The sequence below is a fragment of the Leguminivora glycinivorella genome, chromosome 16 (assembly GCF_023078275.1).
Source record: "Leguminivora glycinivorella isolate SPB_JAAS2020 chromosome 16, LegGlyc_1.1, whole genome shotgun sequence".
Classification (NCBI taxonomy): Eukaryota; Metazoa; Arthropoda; class Insecta; order Lepidoptera; family Tortricidae; genus Leguminivora; species Leguminivora glycinivorella.
The window spans coordinates 12691805-12715262 of NC_062986.1; the positions used below are offsets into that span (position 1 = coordinate 12691805).

Genomic DNA, 23458 nt, shown 5'->3' on the forward strand with positions numbered 1-23458 from the left:
CGACAGTGGTTACAACATTATCGCCAATAACATTAAAATTGTTGTTTTCAGTGAGAAATTAACAAACTGGTGACTAAAACGGGGTTTCGTGCCATCGCTCACGAAATCATTTTCCAACCTAAGACGATGAATAAAGACAAGAAATTGGTGCTAGCTGGGCATTTTCTAGAGATTGAAGACTTTTTTACACCATTTGTACCTATGTGCAATAAAGTATAAATAAATCATTGGCTTTTGAAATAGTTGATCAGTTCACTGCTATCCTGTCATTTTCATAGGCTAACTATAGGTATTATAAGTATCATTGCAGGGTACAGGGTTTATTGTAAAATAAAAACAAACTAGCTATAATAACGTTTAATTATAATATACATTACATAAACTTGTTTCATTTACTTGAAAATATTGGAGGTTTACCAGATATCACATCAAATACAATCATGAATGCGATGAAATAAGTTCTCAGGAATTTTATTTAAAATGTGATAAGCCTTCAGTGGATGGACTGCTTCTGTTTCTATTGTTCTCGTGCTCCTTCTTCCCATTGAAACCTCGATATTTACGCATTTTCGTCAATCCGTTTCGATTTGTAAACAGGAGCACAGATGAGGAAACAAATAAAATTATTTCCGAACATAACTGGGATTGGCTTCCACGTCGGCTTTTCTACCTCCAATAAAATTTGCACTATAAATTCACCGTAAATTCAATTCAATACTTGTATCAAATGATTACGCACTTTAAGTAAAACTTCAGAGATTGGACGACACTTTTCTTCTTACGGCAACTATTCACTTAAACGGTGGTTTCGTTTCCACCACGGTCTTGGAAATAGCTAGAATTTAGTCGCTACTTTTCTTGGAGTTATTACAATTCGCCATAACAAATTTTACTGGGCCCGTATTAAATTTATCTCAAAAACGACATGAAAATGTTTACTGCAATATGGATTTGACAGCGCAAGTCAGCGACTAAGATGTCAATTTTGGCCGTAGTGAGCGCTGTGATCGTTTTAGCTACCCCCTCCACCCGCTTTGCACCCTGCCAATTGTTACATAATGAAGCAGTGTCAAAGGTAACATCGTATTCAGACTGCTCAATCAGTTATAATTCCTTTCCCTACGGTTTCACAGAGTGAATACAATTCTACCGAAGACAACAATAGATCGTCAAATCAAACATTGGTCGGTCGCAGTGGCAATATCGCTAGAATCAATACCAAAATGATCTAAAACTAAGGATAAAGCCATTCATATAATTTCGACTGAACATTCTCGTTTGATGTGCCTTGGTGGTGCGCTACAAGGCGAGTGGTTGATGAATTCGCTTCGCTCGCGCGATTGGACGTGTATATTGCACGCTTGGCTCGCATTGCGCGGTGTTACTGGCACCATTCTTGGCACAATGCCCGTCCTTACGAAGTAATATGTAAGTCAATGCAGGCCGGCCTATCGAACCGAACAGCCGGTTCGTTAGCAAATGGCGTCTAGGTACAAGTCACGACAAACGCACCTCGACATAATGCATAAAAGGAGTTTTGTCGACTTAGGCGATCTGGAAATACCTTACATGGCTAGCAGAATTAAAATACGATATTATATTGCCAATCTTGCTTATGAAATTTAGTTTACATTAGATACTAGACCCATAAAACACCAGCCATGCTGTGACCCTGATAGCCGAGCGGTTTTAGGGATCTACCGCGATTGCAGAGGACGCTAATTCGATTCTAGGCTTAGGCACTGACCGCTTTGGTCCAATTTTTTTTATTTTCACACATACAATCATCATTACAGGATTCCTTACATTTCTTTCATATATGACATTTATTTCATTTTTTTTGGTTTTAAGATGTTTTGACAGTACTTTCAATTCCAAGTAATTTGCCCTCAGATTTTTATAAAATAGAAATGGTTAAGCAACACTTGTTACTTGTTTTATGTCAATGTCATTTCTGGCAACTCTACATTTGAGATTTGGCATAGTTTATTTTATAACGGTATTTGTGCGTTCTTGAAAATTTCGCTAAGTTTTACGTAGTAAAACCTAGAATAGGTAAACTTTTGAATAATTGTAACATGATCAATTCAATCACCTTCTTTCAACATACTTATAGCAATAAAATTAAAAATATTTGCTATTTACAAAAAGTACAAGTACTCAATAGAAAAAAGACAATTTATTTTGACTTCTTTCATTTAGGGTTCCATACACAGAAATCTACGTAAACACGGTTATACAATACATATAGTTAAAATTAAAAAAAAGACACGTAATCCAGACAAAGATACCAAAGATATCCTTTATCCTTTGACCATTTACATGATACGAGTTTCATTATATTGCAATATTTGATTGGTGAAATTTTTTTTGGTGTGAAAAAACTTCAACTGTCCTCAATGTACATTGAGTAGGTATTAGATAACTGGGTACTTAACTCAAATCGCATGTAAGTTCGATGTCCGCGCGCCTTGTAAAGTTGCCTACATTTATTACACACACAAAGTAATAAGTTGGCTACATTACAGATTTCTGGTTCAAATTATCCGTATCTAAACATATGTATTGACATCACACGAAAGCGAAATCGCGCCAATCAGCGGAATATGCTATTCTGAACTCTCATCACATATTCTCCTTTTGCCTATTATGCATAACAAGCAGTGTCGCAAGTCGCTTCCAGCACGCGAGCACAGACGTACGCTCGTCCTACATTCACCCCCCTTCTTCGATCAACTGTCTCGACTTGACGACCATTACCTAACCGGCCGCTCTACAAACTCCTCGCTATAACAACTAAACTACCAATCGCCAAAATGACTCACAACTCTTAATATCTGATCACTAAGGTCAAACATCGCGTGAAAGTCACTTTTGAAATGGCATCATTAAAATTGCATTGTCGATCTGTTTACACTCGCTTGACGATCGTCATTTAATTAATTCAATACTCGAATGCACGCTGTCATATATAGAAGTTTTGTTTTAAAGTTTTTTTTCATCGCGCAATTTGTCCAACTGCCAGTATTAATAAAAATTGTGATCGCAACGTTATTCGTTCTGATTTTGAATTTGTCGGTGTGTGAAACGAGTTGCCAAAATACTGGCAGGATAGAAAGTGAGTGTTATGAAGTGAAATGTTGGTGAATATGTGAGGAAGATGCTGGCTGGCGAGGAGACCAGCATCGACATAGTGCAGCGATGGCTGATGCGGCGCAGGAGCAGCGATGACATTGAAACAGGTGCAAACTTTTTTTGAAAGTCATTTTTATTTGTTTGTATAAGGTTACGAAGAAATTTAAAACAAAAAATCCTTGTATTTTAAAATTGTTTAGTTGAACTTTTGGACTGTAATTAGCGGTATTTCGGAGAATGAAAAAATGCAAAAATGGAATGGAATGGAATGAAATTGTTGTGGAATGAATTGTCGCCAGCGGTATTTCCGGACCGATACGACCTTCAAACCTTCAAGAAAAGAGCGTACACTCATCTTAAAGGCCGGTAACGCACCTCCAACACTTCTGGTGTTTCGGGTATCCATGGGCAGCAGTCATCGCTTACCATCAGGCGACCTGTCTGCTCGTTTGCCTCCAATCCCATTAAAAAAAAAGAATTAGTAGACATATTCGTAACAATCTAAAAATTAAAAAAATTTAGAAAAGAATCGTTGTAAATAAAACGAGAGGCAAAAAATTAAGGGATCAGGCTTTTAAAAATATTTTACTGGAATTAGTGCAGCTTGACGTTGGTTGAGAGCCTAGCAAAGATGACAACGTTACATCCACAATCTACAATACAAGCTTGCTTTAGCTTAGCATCAGGCTTAATTAATCTGTGTAAGAATGTACTATAATAATTACGTATACATTTATTTATGTCCACAAACTCCCAACGAATAGAAAGAAATGGTCTTCATTTACGATTTATACATTAAAGTTCACTTAATTCTTCTCACAGTTGACTTTTAAGTTAATTTTCCATCTTCATAAGCTGCTAATAATTAATCATTCAACACTGAAAGCCGAGGCGATCGCTGTCGGCGTCGTTCACACAACTTCCCCGAACTTACTTTCATTCCAGCGTACGTAGCCAAATGTTATCGTTAGCTAGCTCTATATTGTTCTTCTCTAGTGGTGCGACAGAGGCAGTCTCCATTTCGATCGCCACGTACCATCAACGATTGTCGTTTCCGCTAGGGCACACCTCGGACACTGGCAAACAAATATGTGAAAGAGGCGCGTTCCTATCCTAGCACACAGTCTAAGCTCGTGTAGGTAAACGCGTACCATGCTCGTATGAGTGAAATATGACAGGTCGACTGTTCGCGTTTTTGACAGGCGGTAACTGTGAGGTAACCGACAGGGGGGTGGGCGGCACTTTCGGTGTAATATAATTTGTTCACGTTCCGTGGCGAAGGATACGCTAAATGCTCTGTCACACCACCACCACCAATATGGAAGACTGATAGAGAGAGAGAGAGAGAGAGAGAGAGAGAGAGAGAGAGAGAGAGAGAACTACGGTACTACGATACAAAGCGTCAGCAATAGTACTCTTGGTTAGAGGCAAAGGAATTTCGTGTAATGTATTCAAATATTAAATTTTACTTTCCTAACAAATTGACCTATTGTTTGACAATCAGTTTTATAAAGGTTAATAGTTATTTGTTATACAAGGGGGCAAAGTTGTATTTTAACGCCGAGTGTGGAATTGAAAAACGAGCAAGTGAAAGGATTCTATAGTTGAACCACGAGCGAAGCGAGTGGTTCGAGAATAGAATCCTGAACTTGCGAGTTTTTTAACACACGAGAAGTAAAATACATTTGCACCCGAGTGTAACACAAAACTTTTCCCCTCACTGTAGCGAGGAAACTACAACGCAAAAAATGCGTTTTTCACTGCTTTCAGTAGTTCCACAGGTGGTAAATAATCTTTATTACTAGATTCACCTCCTTTTATCAATTTTAAAGCAGGTCATTTGACTTTATTCAGGGTCAAATCACTTTACCCACTAGTGGATAAAATGAGTTTTTACCCGCTGGTATTAAAGGACAAAACACGTGTTTCCGAGCTAGTGAGGGGAAAAATAAATTAAAATATCTTGACTGATTAAAAAATTATAACGACGTTGCCTGCTAACCTGTTTAGGAATCGTTTGTCAGGGACAATACTAGTATAATTTAATTTAATCCACCTTTTTTTAAATAATAGTAGGTTTTCGATCTAAATACCTAAGTCACGTGCCACCATTAATAATGTCGAATTCAGCATTGAGTGCGCAAAACAATTAAATTTTCCGAGATGCATAATTTCCTTTGACTTCATGTGTACAGTCAACAACCCAGCTGTCAATACAGAGGAAGTTTCAAAAATATGTACCTATACAGAACTTTATTGCCTGTACATTAAGGTGTGTATACATATTCTTGGCACTTTGTCTGTATTCACGGGTATGTTATTGACTGGTACTGTCGGCAACTCGGTATAGTTCACTAGATATTTTGTATCGCGGCCATACTGTTAAGATTAACATAATAAACGAAGGTTAATTAGCTTTATAAAAGATCCGATGATTGTTATTAATACCATTCGTATAAATATTAATGAGGTTAATTAATGAAATATTTTAATCACATATTTAGTTAATGTTTTCGTGTATTATGACTGCGGCTTATCATTACGAGTTAATAGTGCGATGCAATGTGAAAGTAAGAATTTGCTGATATAAAAACCTATTTAATTATGACGTTATGAACACAGATATACTTATTCATAAACGTACACTAAAGTTATCAAGCCGATAAAGTTCGTTTGTCCCTTTTCGACGTATTAGTGTGATAGAAAAGGACAAACGAACTTTATCGGCTTGATAACTTTAGTGACCGTTTATAAATAAGGGGGTTAGAATTTAGATACTACTTAAGACTGAGCATAAAATCAGCTTAAATCTAAAAAAAGCCATTTGACGCATTGTAACAAAGATGCTGGCAACATTTCCTAGCTGTTTTGCAACACTGATATGTTGTGCGAGGAAGTTAAATAACTTGGTATAGTTTTGACCGTGTTTTGGCTATATCAAATCTAAATAAAACTATGATTGCTACACTATGATTTATGCATGCAAAAATTAAGTAAACATCTTGCGTTGTACACAAAGTCAAATCAAAACCAATCCAAAATAAAAAAGGTAAAATAGAAATTTAGAACTTTAGAACAAGTTGTAATTCTAATTGTTCGTTTAGAGCCTAAACTAAATCTTTGTGATATAATAAATTTAGTTCTATCCAAAAACTTATTAAAAGTTAGTTATTCAAACAGGAATTATATTTTCCATCGCTATAAAAAATTGGATGTTCGTTTAGACGGCGTACGAACTCGCATGAGATTTTAGTTACATTGCGGGCTGTTGAGGGTACATGCAATTTTGCACAGCCATCAAATACCGCAATGTAATAAAACTCGTATGCGAGTTCTCGTACCGTCTAAATGGGCCTTTATTGTAGCAAAAGTCACACGGATTCTCAAGCATATGCAGTGAACAAATTCCAGTGTCCCGTTAATTGCTGACTTGTAATATCAAAGGTTAATGTAAACGAAGACAAAACTGCTGCTTGATTTGATATATCTAATTTGCTTGATACATAAAAGACAGCATATGCAGCGTGAGATCATTTTCCTGTCAACGGTTTGACATGTAAGCGGTACAGTCACCGGTAATAAAATTATCGTACAAAAAGAAGGCTTCATAAATATCTGAGACACTCTTATGGCTCTGGAATAGTCTGGAAACAAGATAGTGTAATGTCATATATTTTTGCGGCCTTCTTCTTGCGCGATGTCATTGCCGGTGACTTTATTGACCCTATTTTTTACCAGCAAAAAGTAGAAATATTTTCACACTTTTGGTTAAATTCTAAGCTATTTTTGGAAGATTTACAAGATTTAAAATAACGGTTTCAAAATATAAATATTTCATTTTCATTTTTTCATTTTCATTTTTATTCAAGAATATAAATTATTTCGAATATCTGCTGACGCGCTCACAGCATTTCCAAATGTACACAAAAGTCCGCATGCGGCTCCTAAGTAGTTGCATATTATATTAGACTTCGCACCAGCAACAAATTTTATGCACTTCGCAATAAAGTTCAATAAGCTAATAGAAAAATATTCTAACCGAATAAAATATTTTACTACTTGTATTTCTTCTGCGGGAACCATCTTGATCACAATGTTTTGGTAGGTACTTTTTGTCCCAAATCTGAGTGAATGGGGGCAAAATACCTATACATTACCAATTCTGAAACCGCAAAACTTAATCGCAGTGCGATCCAAGTCTTACATAGTTGTTAGAAAATGCCTTGCTATTTTTCTCTTGTGACCATAAATCTTTGTCACATGAACTGAATCCTGAAGAGTTTTCCAAATAATTAGTATTATTTGATTCCCGTTTTTTTGCATAGTCAATACAGTTCTCCAAATGAGGAGGGATTAAATATTTTAGAAGTAGGTGGTGTAGAGCGGATGTAGCTTTATTCGATATATACAGATATACAGGTATAATTACACAGGTATTTTATACAAATGCCTACTTGAAAAATAAAGTCGTCATCCTCCTTGGCTCCACGGCTCATGGAAGGCTGGGGCCCGCTGTTGACAACTAATCCCAAGATTTGGATTTGTATATAAACTTGTACACAATAAAGTGATTACTACTACTACTATTTGGCGTAGGTAGACTATTTTTACGAAAGCGACTGCCTTCTGCCCTTCCAACCCGAAGGGTAACTAGGCCTTATTGGGATTAGTCCGGTTCCACACGATGTTTTCCTTCATCGAAAAGCGACTGGCAAATATCTAATGACATTTCGCACATAAGTTCCGAAAAACTCACTGGTACGAGCCGAGGTTCGAAGTGTTCGAACCCGCGACCTCCGAATTGAAAGTCGCACACTCGTACCACCCACGCCACCAGCTTCTATTACTTGCTTGCCTTGTTAGTATGTTAGTTTGGGTTTGGGTAGAAGCTGAATTTGACCCACTTCCCGGTTTCCGATTGAGCTGAAAATTTGCACACATATGTAAATCACGTGACAATGCAATATTATGGTATCATGGAGCTGATCTGATGATGGAGCAGAAAGGTGGTCATCAGGATCTCTGTTATGAAACGTCGTATCCCCATCGAGTAAGGGGTTTTTAGAAACGTCTCGGAGAGCAGTAGATGACTGTTGAAAGAAAAATATAGTCGAGCATTTTGTTCTTCGCCACTTTTATGAAATGTGATATTTTTGAAAAAAATATGGTATTTCTACTCAGAATCACTAACTTCTTCAATCCTAGTAGTTAAAAAAATTGTCCCGTAAGATTTTTTCTTATTTTGTTACCATTTTCCATACATGTTGTGTGGGGTAACAAAAGAGGAAAGTAACAAAAATGTATGGAAATTCTGGGACACTTTTTGTCTCCCAGTGAGATTGAAAGTACTCGTGATTACAATTACAATTGATCTAAAATTCCTTAAAAAAATCAAAATAAAAAAATGGCAAAAAAAACGAAATGCTCAGTCGGCGATAAAAGCTTATGCCAAAAATGAAATTTTTGCAAAGAACTTATTTACTTTTTACTTGAAAAATAAAGAATGTTTATCTTTATTTGCAGGCAGCTCGAGCGGGTCGCCGGGCGCGCGCGCCGGCCGGCGCTCCTCGCTGGCGCTCACGCCCGAGGACGAGCCCCTAGTCGACGTCACCGTAAGTACGCGTCTTCTTCGCTATCTCTTATGCTTCATTTCTAACCCCCGACGCAAAAACGACGGGGTGTTATAAGTTTGACGTTTCTGTCGGTGTGTGTGTCTGTCTGTCTGTGTGTGTGTCTGTCTGTGGCATCGTAGCTCCCGAACGTATGAACCGATTTCGATTTATTTATTTTTTTGTTTGAAAGCTGAGTTAGTCGGGAGAGTTCTTAATGTTTTATGAAAATCGGTCCACTATGTCGCGGTCGGGAGTTTTTTCAAAATTTTAATTTTGTGGTTAGGTTATAAATCGTATTATGCTTCCAATTTTATCACTCATCCACGTGCATAAGACATCTGTCACTCTCACACTGACATCCTGCACGGGTAGCATGGTCGCGCGATAGACGATAAAATATCAGGCCGTATATCGCACTATTAGTAAGTGCGATAGAGACGGCCAGCGGGCGAAGCATGGAAATGTGATAGAGATAATTTGACAGTTAGGGTTCAATAAAATGACAGTAATTTTCGATATATATCGCTCTTAACATGCTGGCTCGTTAGAGTATGAAGTTAGTTATACATTTATAGCAGTAAGTGACCGAGCTGATAAACGCCAATTCGCATAACATGCTCGTTGGATACATTTGACAGATCGTCCCATTTTGACAGTTTGGGGAGTTAATTTTAACTAAGTGGTTCTGAGGTCACGATAAGCTTTATCGTCGAAGTAAAACTAGTGAATCGATCTATTTTAAAGTATAAATATCCGGTAAGCATCCGTTTTCCATGATTATATTGGAAGTTTATTAGTTAGAAAGTTCGGCTATGTATACTATTCTCATAATTTTTTTGCAGGAAAGTCAAATTATGCTATACCTACTCGACGCCGCTGTAGAAGAAAATTTAGTCGAAAATTCCAATACACGGACGCTTCAAGAGACGCTCGCAACCCGTCTGATAAGTACGATGAAGAAATGGCATAAATAAGTATTTACAGATTGCATAAGGAGGCGACAGTGCATTTCACATTCCCCAACTTAACGCCGAGAATCACAAATCTAACAACCATGATGGATTACCTAGTGCCCTAAGGTAAAGCTACTTATAAAATTGACATGATTGCAGTGTATCTAGTTAAGTAAATACATTCTTGATGCCTAACTAATGTTAATGTAAAAGTTTGTATGTTAGAGACAGACAGAGCTGCTTCAAGCAAACATCATCATTTCACAAAACTCCCACATAGCATCATCATTGTTATCAAAAGCACTTCAAAAGTATCTTTGCCATACCTACTCTAATATATCTGTTGATCAAACACACAAAATCAGCTATTACTTTGGCAAAATAATTATTTATTCATATCCCAAGGAGAAATATCAACTTGAAAAAATTGCAGCTGTTCTGATTACTTATTTGTTTTAATGATAGATCTATGGGACTAAATTGGATCCAAATTACCAGAATAGTAGGTATTTGTCAGCAGCGGCTGGTCCATACAAGCCGATTCCCACCGGCTTGCCTATAGTAAAGTACCTAATGTTAAGACAGGTTTCTTTTTGCCAAGTGTTGCCTTGCAGAAATTTTCACCAGCTGCCACTGGTATTTGTACAAGGCTTTTTTATTTTATTTTACATATTTTACTAATTTGTTTTAGGTTCTTAATTACCTATCCACCCTAGCAGAGCTAGTGCCAACTACCAACACAAGACTAGACAAGATTATGGCTCATCCATTTGGTAGACTACTGTGATATGACCCAGCATCTCAATCAATTGACATTGTACATATCTGCTGTCAACAGAAGGCAAGTAAGTCATTTGAGTACCTACTAAACCATTAGACATAAAAAAATAATTAGCACTATCACTATAAGTACCTATTGATTGTGCAGTGAGATAGGTAGGTAGCTATTGTTTGGTTGATATGTTAATCAGTTACCTCTGAGAATGAAAGTCTTTAGTACCTTGTTTACAAAGGATATGTATTGTCCCATAAATGATTTAAGTAGCTAAGTTTAAGCAGGTTTATAATTTGTAAACTTGATTGCAATTATCCTTTTTATTAAACTGTTTATCATCATCATCCTCCTTGCGTTATCCCGGTTTTGCCACGGCTCATGGGAGCCTGGGGTCCGCTTTGACAACTAATCCCAAGATTTGGCATAGGCACTAGTTTTTACGAAAGCGACTGCCATCTGACCTTCCAACCCGAAGGGTAAACTAGACCTTATTGGAATTAGTCCAGTTTCCTCACTTCACCGAAAAGTGACTGGAAAATATCAAATGACATTTCGCACATAAGTTTCGAAAAACGAATTGCTACGATCCGGGGTTCGAACCCGCGACCTTCGGATCGAAAGTCGCAGGCTCTTACCGCCAGTCCACCAGCGCGTTATTATTAAACTGTTTATATTAAATTAAAATTAGGTATAAATTTAGACAAACTCACACAATGGAGAACAACTATTTATGATTAATTTTACACTGTTACAGTGTGTTTATTCTGTTCCAGTGGATTCCAATTGTATAGGAGTATGCTGTAGTTTTAACACTTTCACAGAATATACCATCATTTATTTTATGAAAATAAAGTTATTATCTAGGTCAGTTAAGGCAATTCAAACATCATGTTCCCTTTATATAAGGTATAAACTCACTTTCAAGTTTACTCTCTCCTCCCACCAGACACGTTGTCCCTGTTTCTTTTTATATTGATAATTTGCCACATTTTTTGAACCAAGTAGGTACAACCTAAAAATAGACTTCTTGTGTGACAATAATTTCTAAACTGCTGCTTACATTTACAGTTAACTAATTAGCATCCTAGACCACTCTAGAACCCCTTCTTATTGATACTGTGCTTTATTTGCTATATAAGTTAGTTTGAATTTTACTGTAATAAAAGGATCCTACCGTGGCCTAGGATTCAGATTGGTTGCCTGTACCTGTTTCTTTTTTATTCTTCCAGAAAATTCGTGGTTCAAGAGGAACTATGGAAGAGGTGCCTCTCGGCCTATCTAAGCATGATGCAATGCTGCAACTGCTGGCTGTTGTCAAGAGCTGGCGTGCGAGCGTACACAATAAACAATTATTTAGGACATTATTTTGTTTTACTATCACACTGCATACAGCCTTAATAAAATCTGATAGTCACCTCTGTGCCGGCGAGAATATTGAAATAGGTAAATAATACAATTTGCAAAATATTTTTTTTTTATTTGACAAAAAACATTAGTATGTAAATTTCAGGTACAGTAGGTGTAAAATGTACTTAAGACATTTGTATATGGGTTCTGAGTTAAAATGTACTGTACTGTTGTGTTACAAAACCCAGAAAAATATAAATTAAAGAAAATAGGTACCATTTATTACTGACATTTGTACACTATTTTTCATCATAGAAATGTACATAATCTTTGTCTAAATCTAATGTCTAAAATAGGCCCTTAAGGCATTGTATCCCTCGCTGTACCGCAATGCTGATAAGTTGTGTGAGGAAGTCGCCAGCTCTTCGGTCATTGAAATTAAGTTCTGCACTGTTAAAACTTTCACAAGTTCAGATAACAGGAAATTAGAGCCATTCTCCATATATTTCCATATTTTTTATGTATGTCGTATAAAAATATTGAATTAATAATCCTTATTGTCACAACTTAATACAGTTTATATAAAGTAACGAAGAAGTGCAAAAACAAACAAACTAATCTAACAAGTAACCTTTCTTAGGTGCAGCTCTATTAGTTTTGAGCGTTGCGAGGGTTTCAAGGCACAATGGTTATACAAATTTTGCCCCGAGGGAAACACCAATTTTTTCACCACAGCAATACGAGGAAAATACTAACTGTACCTAAATCAAAATCATCAATTTATTAAACATATGCGAGTAGGTATGATATGATTCAAAAACACCATACCTACTTAAAAGGCAAAATCTACCAGCCAGCTTAGGACAAGTTAAAATCTGTATGAAACAACTTTGCAATCTTGCGGATAAAATTCAACTTTCTCATCCGTTTTTTGGAGAATGAAGAGAGCTTCTACCAGTTGGTGTGATGAAAAAAGAATTTTGTATTTTAAAGTTTAAAAAAATGCAAAACACATCCACTTTATAGTATTTGAAATAAAATACAAAATAGTTTTTGATAAAAGTATTTAAAATTGTATTTCAAATACATTCATTTCTAATAATTAATATCTCTGATTAGATCGACATCAACTTCTTGTGTTTCCTCGACATCTTGAGTGTTTTCTAATATACCATGACTGAAACAAAAACAAAATAAATTAAATTAGAGAGGTCACCTTTTATGGTAACTTTAATGATGAATAACCATCTTAAATAAGTCATATAATGTAAGTACTAAGTATATAATATTCAAAATAAACATCCATGCTTCCGGGACAAATATACATATACAATCCCTAGAATATCTGCTTAGAAGGTAGGGTCACTATGCGCTAAGCCAAACTGGTCATTAGATCCTTTAGCACAACTTGCCTAGTTGCGCGCGCGAGTCCATACATCAAACGCGACTTCAAGTATGGACTCGCGCGCGACAGGGCAAGTTGTGCTAGAGGGGCTGTTAAATGTTTATGAATCATCATCATCCTCCTTGCGTTATCCCGGCGTTTGCCATGGCTCAAGGAAGCCTGGGGTCCGCTTTGCCAACTAATCCCAAGATTTGGCGTAGGCACTAGTTTTTACGAAAGCGATTGCCATCTGACCTTCCAACCCGAAGGGTAACTAGGCCTTATTGGGATTAGTCCGGTTTCCTCACGATGTTGAATAAAGGACTTAACATACATACATACAATCACGCCTGTATCTCATAAAGGGGTAGGCAGAGCACATGAAACCACTAAAGCTTCAGGGCCACTCTTGGCAAATAAGGGGTTAAAAGAAAACGAAACTGTGGCATTGCAGTGAAAGGTTGCCAGCCTCTCGCCTACACCACAATTTAACCCATATCCCATAGTCGCCTTCTACGACACCCACGGGAAGAAAGGGGGTGGTGAAATTCGTAACCCGTCACCACGCAGGCACGCTAAAGGGCTTAATTATTACAAAAGTAACACTCACACTTATAACTTTTCTGGACCTATTTCAAACTATTTCAAACAAGTTGGTTTTATGGCATTTAGTTCAATTACACCTCACTGGCCGAAGTATGGTTCAGTGTCACATTGTTTTTCTTTTTCTACAGCTGTAGAAAGTATGACAAGAAGGAGCCACATCATATTTAACTATGCAATGGTAGCCTGCAACAATTATTAGAAACTGGATTTGGGAAAATATATATGTATATGATTAACAAGAGACATTTATTATAGTTATTATGTATCAATAAGTTATGGAATTAAAACCGAAATAAATTAAACATATGAGAGACAAAAGTGACCAAGGCCTCTAGTGCTTGAGGCAATAGATTATAATTTGACTTGTGTTAATTAGAATTAAGTTATGGAAGTTTATACTGCCTTTATGCGCTATCATTCTTTCAATTATAAATTTTAAGAATTATCTGTTTGAAATGTTGTTCAGTTTTTTTTCTATATTGGTCAGCTAGTAGCTACATAACCATTAGAAATTATATTATTCGCATGAGATGACCGGTCTGGCCAAGCGGGTAGTGACCCAGCTCGCTAAGCCGCGGTCCTGGGTTTGAATCCCGGTAAAGGCATTTATTTGTGTGATGGGCACGGATATTTGTTCCCAAGTCATGGATTTGTTAATATGTATATAAGTATTTGTATATTATATGTATCATTGTCTGAGTACCTACAACACAAGCCGTATTGAGCGTAACATGGGACTCAGTCAATATGTGTAAGAACATCCTATAATATTTATAAATATTTAATTTATGTATCTCATTCCATGCTCTAGGTACTCTATGCCAGAGCCTTGTAGTGCCCGCTGTTGTTGAGTATATATCATGCCCACTTAAATTTGTGTCATGGCATTTCACATCTCTCGCGGCAAGCCTAGGCAACATTCCTTGTTGGCTCCTTGGTATGTTTGCAGCATACCCTGACTGAATTGCTCAGAGGAAATTCGCCGTCGCTAGACGCCGATTGAAACACAGTCTGGCTCTGTCGCGCCAATATTGAAGAGCGATAGAGATAACGATATTATCGTAAACGTTTGTGCTCCCGGGTACGTATCCTCTTAAATATTTCACTATCATTCTCCTGCCCGCTTGTCCGTCTTGCATCAACTGAAAAATATAACAAAAGCAATTAATAATGTAACAAACTACAAGAACCCAAATATTACCATTAATATACTAAGTATTGTTATTTCATTAAACTTACCATTTTTGGTGGAATTCCTTTAGTTTTTACAACACACAACTTACTTTCATCTTTGACTTCTATGTTTTTCGGGTGTATGTGACATTTGTCAATATGTCAAATCAAACTTTGACAGGTGTCACAGCTGTCAATTTGAAAAATCCGTGCATTTTATTGTTCCAAAACACATCCCGCAATGAAATAAAGGCAGCTATTGAACGGATTTTTATAAAAGACAACAGTGGTCACTCACACACTTATCATTTATCTATCGACGCGTTCATTTTATTAAACCCCGATTTATAACTTTAGTATGCTTTGAGCTACAATATAATTCCACTTTCGGTAGACGATTGAGATATATTTAATGACAGACCATAATTGCCCTGCAGATGTTTTTATCATTTATCGCGCGACCATAATTGCCTGCCTGGATTGGAAGCATGATACGCCGGCTGGTCAAAGCATGACGGATACTTTATATAGATAAATGAAATTGGAAGCATGCGCCGGCTGATCAAAGAAATTTGTATAGTTGAGAAAGGCGCAAAAAATGGGTCGATAAACATTCGCAGTATTCGCACTTATTACCTACATCTAAACGATACGAGTACGATAAACTTTATCGTAACGGTACGTCCCAATCGCACTTATAAACAGTGCGAAAAGGACGGCCTGTCCCTGACGTTATATTAGGTTTCGTCAGTTGTCTCGCTGGCGCTCACGCTGTAGACAAGCCCCTATACTTCATTTTTTTTAGCATTAGAGAGAACGATAAAGAACGAAGCACGAGGTCTTTTATATGAGGCACTTTTGGCACAACTGTCATTCATCAACTATCAGTATCTTAAACAGACATTTTAATAAAATACTCTATTGTTTTCTACACTAAAATTATAAAAAGTGTATTTAATATTTACATATAAATAGTACTTATTACAATTATACATTTAATTTGAAAGTATTTGTTTTAACTAGTCTGTATTATTTAAAATTTCCTAATTTAGTTCTGCCGGCGTATTATGCTTCCAATTTTATCACTTATCCACGTGGATAAAGCATCCGTCACGCTTCGGCAAGCATATCAGTTTGAGAGTGACAGATGTCTTATCCACGTGGATAAGTGATAAAATTGGAAGCATGATACGCCGGAAAGGTTGCATATTAAAAAACCTAAAGAAGCAGACATTGGAAACTATCGCTTCATTTTTATGGGTTGTCATTTATTTATACATATTAGGTACGTTATTTGGTGTATTAATGTATACAATTTCATGATACGAGCACTTATGTTATTACTTTATTATTAACTAGCTTTTGTCCGCGGCTTCGCTCGCGTTAGAAAGGGACAAAAAGTAGCCTATGTCACTCTCCATCCCTTCAACTATCTCCACTTAAAAAATCACGTCAATTCGTATCTAGGTTTTTCTGTGAAAGACGGACAAACAGACACACACACTTTCCCATTTATAATATTAGTATAGATTAGTATGGATATTCTATTTTGTGCTGTGTGTTTGGTGGCTTTCGACTGTGATTACTGCGATGGATCTGAGGCCCAAGTGGCTTGCAAAAACACTGTCATGTAGTCCTCTGAACGTTAGCTTCTCGAATAAATAAATAATCACTCCAATTTTGCTAAGCAAATGATCAAATGATGCGGTTGATACACCTATACGGGTGCAATAAAATAAAACTCTAAAAATAAGTAATACTGCCCTGTTATGTTCTCGTTCTGGTTAAAATTGTTAACGTCTAATATTTGTCTTAAGAAGATAGGTTGACGACGACTGCTTCTTTGTTTACCAAATTTCTAATTCTAAAAAAACGAGGTATAGTTCGGTTCGAAAACATTTAGCTCTTTACTTCAGCAGGTACGTTAAACTGTAACAAAGTCGCCACGTTTAAACCTTCGATTCTTAGAAATCTCATGAATGTACAATGTCTACTTTAATATGCCCAATTCAATTTAAATATAGCCGGTGAAACAAGTTTGTACAGTACAAAAAGGGTGCGAACTTAAAATTGGCAAGTGGGCAGAGTACATGAAACTGCTTCAGTTTCAGTGCCAGCTTTGCCAATTGGGGTTAAAGAAAATTGCAGCACTTCTAGCTATTTTATAGAATCGCGTGTGCTTATATCATTAATATTAGGTACAATACATAATATGTCAGCTGTCAATTCTGCCATACATATTGCTTGCCGCACATCGCAATACGTTGCGTAGCCGACGTTGCCGCATAATTTTTTTTACTAGGTATACGCATCCATTGTGGTACAATTTTCATTTCCTGGCAAACAAGGTCACGTCAGGCCGTCCTTATCGCACTATTGGAAAGTGCGATAGATGCACACCGACGCAATAAGGTTTATCACGCTAGTGTGCCACGCCCGCTGGTCTCGGGCACTTCTCACGATGTCTCAACTCAATTAGAAATCAAATCGACTAAAAAGTTCTATTTTTATAAGTAGTTTTTTTCTTAAACAATAAACTACCTATGTCCTTATGATAGGTACACGTCAATTTTCGTATTTTCAAATTCGTGGGCCGTGCCGTGAATGGTCGTCATGCATGGTTGATAACACTCATGGTTGACAATCCTACTAAGAGCCATTCGAAAATACAATGACATTTTTGGAGGCTAAGTACGGTTAAAAAAACCTAAAAATACCTAAAGCTTTTTTACATAGCTTCATTATTCAGTGAGCAAAACAGGAAGGTACTATGTCTCTATCCTCTTACTTTTCGGTCGGCTTAGTTTAGCAATCCTGTAGCATGTAGGGGCCGGATGTTTTGAAGATGGGTTAATACTGCCTCTATTTACATGAAAAAACATGTTTATTCATGAATGAGGAAACAATATCTAAATATTAGACTTCCATTTCAAATACTTACTGTGGAGGATACTTACTGTGGTGTTGTTAGAATCGCAGTTTACGCCACTGACAAGCCATGATGATTAAAGTAATGTAAACGATAACATAAGTATTTACCAATGTAGATTGGGCAGTTCAAATCCTGGTAAGGGCATTTATATTTTAGACACTAGGCCAAATAGGGCGTGTACCAGAACTAAATTAGTTTTCAATATGAGTTACAATAATTTTGTTATTTATGTTGATTAAGTAACTTAGTATCTTGTCTATTATCTAGGTTTAACTGCGCCGATTGTGATAACTGATTCAAATTGCTTCGGCATACTGATGAAAACTAATGATTAAGTTATTTTAATCAGCATGGTTCTGATTGATAATGCGGTTGATATATTCTTATCACGCCTATCGGACATTAAGACGATCATTATTATGAATGGTTGTACTAGTCTTTCTTGGCGTTCGATATTGCGCAAACGTTCGGTGGTGCTTTAGTTTTTTATATTTTGTTTGTCTTTATTTATTTATAAAGCAAAAATATGAAATCGTGTTCATAATGTGACATGTGTTAAATTATCTTTGTGAGCAAAAGTGTAATAGTTTTCAGACAACGTGGCTAAAGTAGTCAGAAACTAGTGATGCCTGTCATCAGCCTAAATTATCAAATGGTTGATCGAATAGAGCCATGACGATTGACTTTGCTGTAGTCATCGAAAGTGATTTAACAGTATAATAAGTAGGTAAATACGTTTTCCGCTATCGAAATCGTACTATAGTCAATCACGAAATCACGGTATTATCAGATAATAAGAGGATTAATATAATACTTCCCGTGGATAATCCTCGAGAACCCCACAAGGAAGCTACCGTCATTTATACGACAAACAGCATGGCAAATAGTGTGAATAAAACTGATGCTAACCAAGCTCCAATGCAAAATCAAGAGGAACAAGAAAATAATTTGGGATGTTGGGCCAAATTTAAAAGCTTATTCGAAGACAGAGGATTTGATTTGGAATACGAATATCGGTCCCCTGCGCTGCACGCCTATGAAACTGGGCGTCACTCTGATGGATTCAGAAGAGTTACTGAACGAAGACTATCTTCTGAAGAGAAACGAGAATCTTTCAAGAAAAAACTGGCACACTCCAAGGAAGAGGAGAACGCTAGTAATTTTTATGACCAATTTGCTAATAACGAAAATTCCTTAGAAGTTACTGAGTCTCAGAAGAGACACTCGAAGTACAGAAATCGGGTGTCTATTAGGCCCAGTATATACTTGACGAATATTCAAGAAGAAACCAATAGTATTAAAGATTCTGAAGTGGATGAGTTAGAAGATGAATTAGAAGAGGTAAGTAATCTTTAAGTCTGCAGCTGAATTTTGAGAGAGAATTATTTGGTAGAATATTAAGCCTATATTTCATAATAATTTTACTTACATTTGATCCGATCCAATCCACTTATTAGATATAAAATAAATAGCAAGGCAAAATAAACGAAAGTATTCTGTCTGCGGACCACGACTCGCCTAATTTGATTAGGACCGTGACCTCAAAAATGTGACTTGTCCGATAACGGGAGACGAGAAAATGGTGCGGTTCCAAAATGCGATAAATCCACTGATTTCATTTTGCTCACTGAAGTTAAATCGTTTTAGATTGCGTTGTTCATTAAGGCACATTCTCTGAATTACAAAGTAGGGTTTAAGTAAAGCTTGTCGCACAGAGGAAGCATAGGTACGAGTACATGTAGGTAACCCATATATTTTGCGCGTTTCTGACTATTTGGTTACCAAAACATTCACGTGACAGAATTAATATATTGGTGTCACGCCCATGGTACACGTTTGAGATTACAGGATTATTACAGGGTATATAGCTTTTGCTATAGGTATAGTTTGTTTAAATCGAAACCTTGCGTTAATATACCATAATAAAGATGCAAACATAGCATAGGCAATTAGGCATAGCGATCACATACAGCTTAACACATAGCTACTGTTACTGACTCTTACGTCGTAAGTTAGGTCATATCAAATATATACGTATAAAACGCATATCGACAGTCATAGTGAGTAGATACCTAGAAAGGGCACTGAATTGGACTGAAGTATCTTGACGACTACGAACGTTTCCGAGAATGTATATGTAGAAACATTAGTGCATAATATTTACTACATACATAATATATATGATAGAAATCGTATTTATTATGCACTACATATGTTGTCTAAGTTCATTGCTAATGCCTAAGGCCGTTTTCACATTATCCGATCCGATATCGGATGTAGGAAGGATGTAAAATGTAAGATTTATGCGCTTCCAGGTCTTCATTTATGTATTTAATAGATCATTATTACTAAAAAACGATATAAAACGCAAAATTTGCGGATTTAATGCCGATGGCACTCTCCTACAACAGTTTTTGTCCGAGGCACTATGGAACTACCGATATCGGCAGGACGCTTCCGACATTTTTTGGCATGTCGTACCCCCCGTCAGTTGTCGGCCGATAATATTTGTTTGTGTACGTATATAATGTATGTATACGTTTGTAGTAGTGTGCGTGACAAAAATGGCGTCTATTAAACAGCTGCTAATGATCGAAATTCAAATTAGTTGACAATTTCCATTGAAAAAAAAAAGGTTGTAATGCATCGGTCCGAATTGCGGATACTAGTTTTTTCATCTTTTTGTAGATATAGTTGAATGTAAAATTATTTATTTTGCCTGACACCCTGAGTATTTTTTATGCTCGTTATTTTAATTTTACAATATAATATTTAGGATATAGTGCTTATAATTATTAAATATAAAACATTTTTTAAATATTTTTTGACACAAAATCATAGTTCATTGATTTGGAACAATGCGTTTTATCGGACCGACATCCGACACTATCGGAAGCGTTTATCGGATGTAGGATGTCGGTCCGACATCCGATATCGGATCGGATAATGTGAAAACGGCCTAACGATCTAGCCATGAAGAAATTCCAGATTCTTAAAACCTGAGCATTCTGTTCAACTGCACAGTGAACTGCGAAATTGCGTTGAGAAATTATGAATGAATACATTGATAAATTCTCCAGGCACTTTTGCAGTCAGGTGGGTGTTCCAATCAAGAATAAAAACGGCATCGAGTCCATTTACCGTCAAACAATACTTGAACAAAGCCTACTGTAAGGGTTTTCCAAACATATCGACGCCGAATCGGCGATAGCCGACCAAAAATCGCTCGTTAGTATGAAGTCGTGTAAAGCTCGGTCACACATGCGCGTTTTGAGAGCGCAGCGTTAGCGGAGCGCAATGATGGCGGTGCACCGGACGGAGCAGATTGCGAGCGTATTCAAAGCGGATCGGCGGCGCAGGCGCGCATTATGCACAGTTGCACATGGTAACTTCTAAGTCTATAATAAATAATAATAAATAAATATTATAAGACATTCTTACACAGATTGACTGAGGCCCACGGTAAGCTCAAGAAGGCGTGTGTTATGGGTACTCAGACAACGATATATATAATATATAAATACTTATATACATATAAAACATCCATGACTCAGGAACAAATATCTGTGTGCTCATCACACAAATAAATGCCCTTACCGGGATTCGAACCCGGGACCGCGGCGCGGCAGGCAGGGTCACTAAACTCACTACCGACTGCGCCAGACCGGTCGTCAAAAGCCTAATATATTTTGCAACTTCTAAATAATAAGCATTCAATTACTTATAAGAAATCAAAACAACATTTTGGAATAAAACAATTAGCTAAATGGTTAACATTTAATCCATATTCAGACAAGTCCGCCCACAATGCGCGCTGTGTTACGTGTGATCGCGCGAGCGTATTCAGACCGCTCTGAAAACGCTCTGAACACGCTCAAATTCCGCTCCGCTAACGCTACGCTATCAAACCCTATGTCTGGCCGAACCTTTAATGCATTATCGCCGCTGAACGCAGCCATATGTATGACCAGGGGCCCGTTTCTCGAAAGTACAAGCCTTGTATTACAAGTGCGCGAACTGTCAAATCGTATGGGTTGTCATGGAGACACACTTGTAATACAAGGCTTGTACCTTTCGAGAAACGGGCCCCTGTACGTATGTTCGTACTAACGAGCGATTTTTGGTCGGCAAAAGCCGAATCGGCGCCGGCGTCGATATGTTTGGGGAGATCCTAAGAGTTTTGAATGATTCACGATTAGTTTCATTAGACTTATATTGACCGGGATACGGAGTTTTGCGTGATCATGATACATATATCTGCGTCGAAACATCGGGCAGCTTGACAAAAATCAAAACGATAATCATGCGGTCTATTATGCATATCCCGGTCAATATACAAGTCTTAACAAAACCTGCTGATTGAGACATGCCTCCACACAATGCGGGCTCTGAAAGGAATTTATCTATTGTACTATGTGGGACAGGAATAGTTGCACAATGTATGTAAATATCTTTATTGAAGGAAAATCTCAACATCTAATCTCACCGGTAACGTTGGAACGGCCGGAATCAATGTTCTTTCTTTATTCACATCGTCTAGTCACGTTATGTACCCATAATACTCGTATGTGTTATTCCTCGGTAAAAAGTACCTTTTAGCGGTCGGTGCCTACGTCGCATAACGCCGCATTACACAGTATTCGGGTGACATTACTAATAAGCGCCAATTGTCGTAATGTACCAGTCAATCAGTCAGTAAGTAAATGGATATGGATACTATGGCAAATAGAGCACGGTGTTATATAAGTCGGGGTCCCTGAGTGGCCTAGAATTCAAATTGGTTGACGGTACCTTTACCAGTGCGACGTCACATATAGTTATGGTTTACATAAGTCGTCATACAATATACGTATTTACGAAGAAGGTGACTCCGCAAAATCAGGAAACTGTGTGGGCATATGTTAATTGTTCAACCATAATATTATTTTAAACTACTGGTTATAATAGCCGCCTGTTGCTACCTATGTTTAATGTCTGCTATTTGTAATCTGTTATCCTTGTGGTGCAATATTATAGAGAATATTTACTTACTTACTTACTTACTTATAATAGCTACACGAACAGTTAGAATACCTTTTGAAACGAACCTCCCCATCCTATCAATACCCAAAGTAACCCAAGACGATCACGGCCTAATACTTACTCAAGCACCTATAATAACACTACCTAATACTTACTTAATTAATTGCTGCAAACTTACTGTAGTCAGTAGACGAAGTAAGTACCTAAGACCTAGATTAGTTCAGAGCTCTGTATATAAGCGGTTCTTACTTAAAACTAATGGCCAAGCTGTGATCTGCTAGTGATAGGATCCTATGTTGTGGTAGTAACCCAAATTCGTTTAGAAGGAAGATGGAATGTCAGAACAAAAACACAGAGTTAGTTTAAAAATAATTTATTTAACGGCTAAGATTATTTTAAGTTGATTTTGAGTTTATTATTGTATTTTATCCCTAGCTGTACCTACCTAAACTTTAACCTAGAGAATGTAGCTACCGAGACATTGTAACCTATTCCACCGGGAGAAAATGTCCCAAAAAA

The 23458-nt window shown here is 37.0% G+C and overlaps 1 protein-coding gene and 1 long non-coding RNA gene across 5 annotated transcripts in view; both read left to right on the plus strand.

Moving 5' to 3' along the window:
• The window catches only part of LOC125234658 (high affinity cAMP-specific and IBMX-insensitive 3',5'-cyclic phosphodiesterase 8), a 371159-nt gene that overhangs the window by 224515 nt on the left and 123186 nt on the right, over positions 1-23458 (plus strand). For all 4 annotated transcript variants that reach the window (XM_048140993.1, XM_048140994.1, XM_048140996.1 and 1 more), the window contains one exon: positions 8659-8747. In XM_048140993.1, coding sequence (XP_047996950.1) covers positions 8659-8747 — 89 coding nt within the window. The remainder of the gene's footprint in view (positions 1-8658; positions 8748-23458) is intronic.
• Positions 9200-11836, plus strand: LOC125234661. Its single transcript, XR_007178018.1, has 4 exons — positions 9200-9503; positions 9590-9826; positions 10392-10545; positions 11705-11836. It is a non-coding gene; the product is annotated as an uncharacterized LOC125234661 (long non-coding RNA).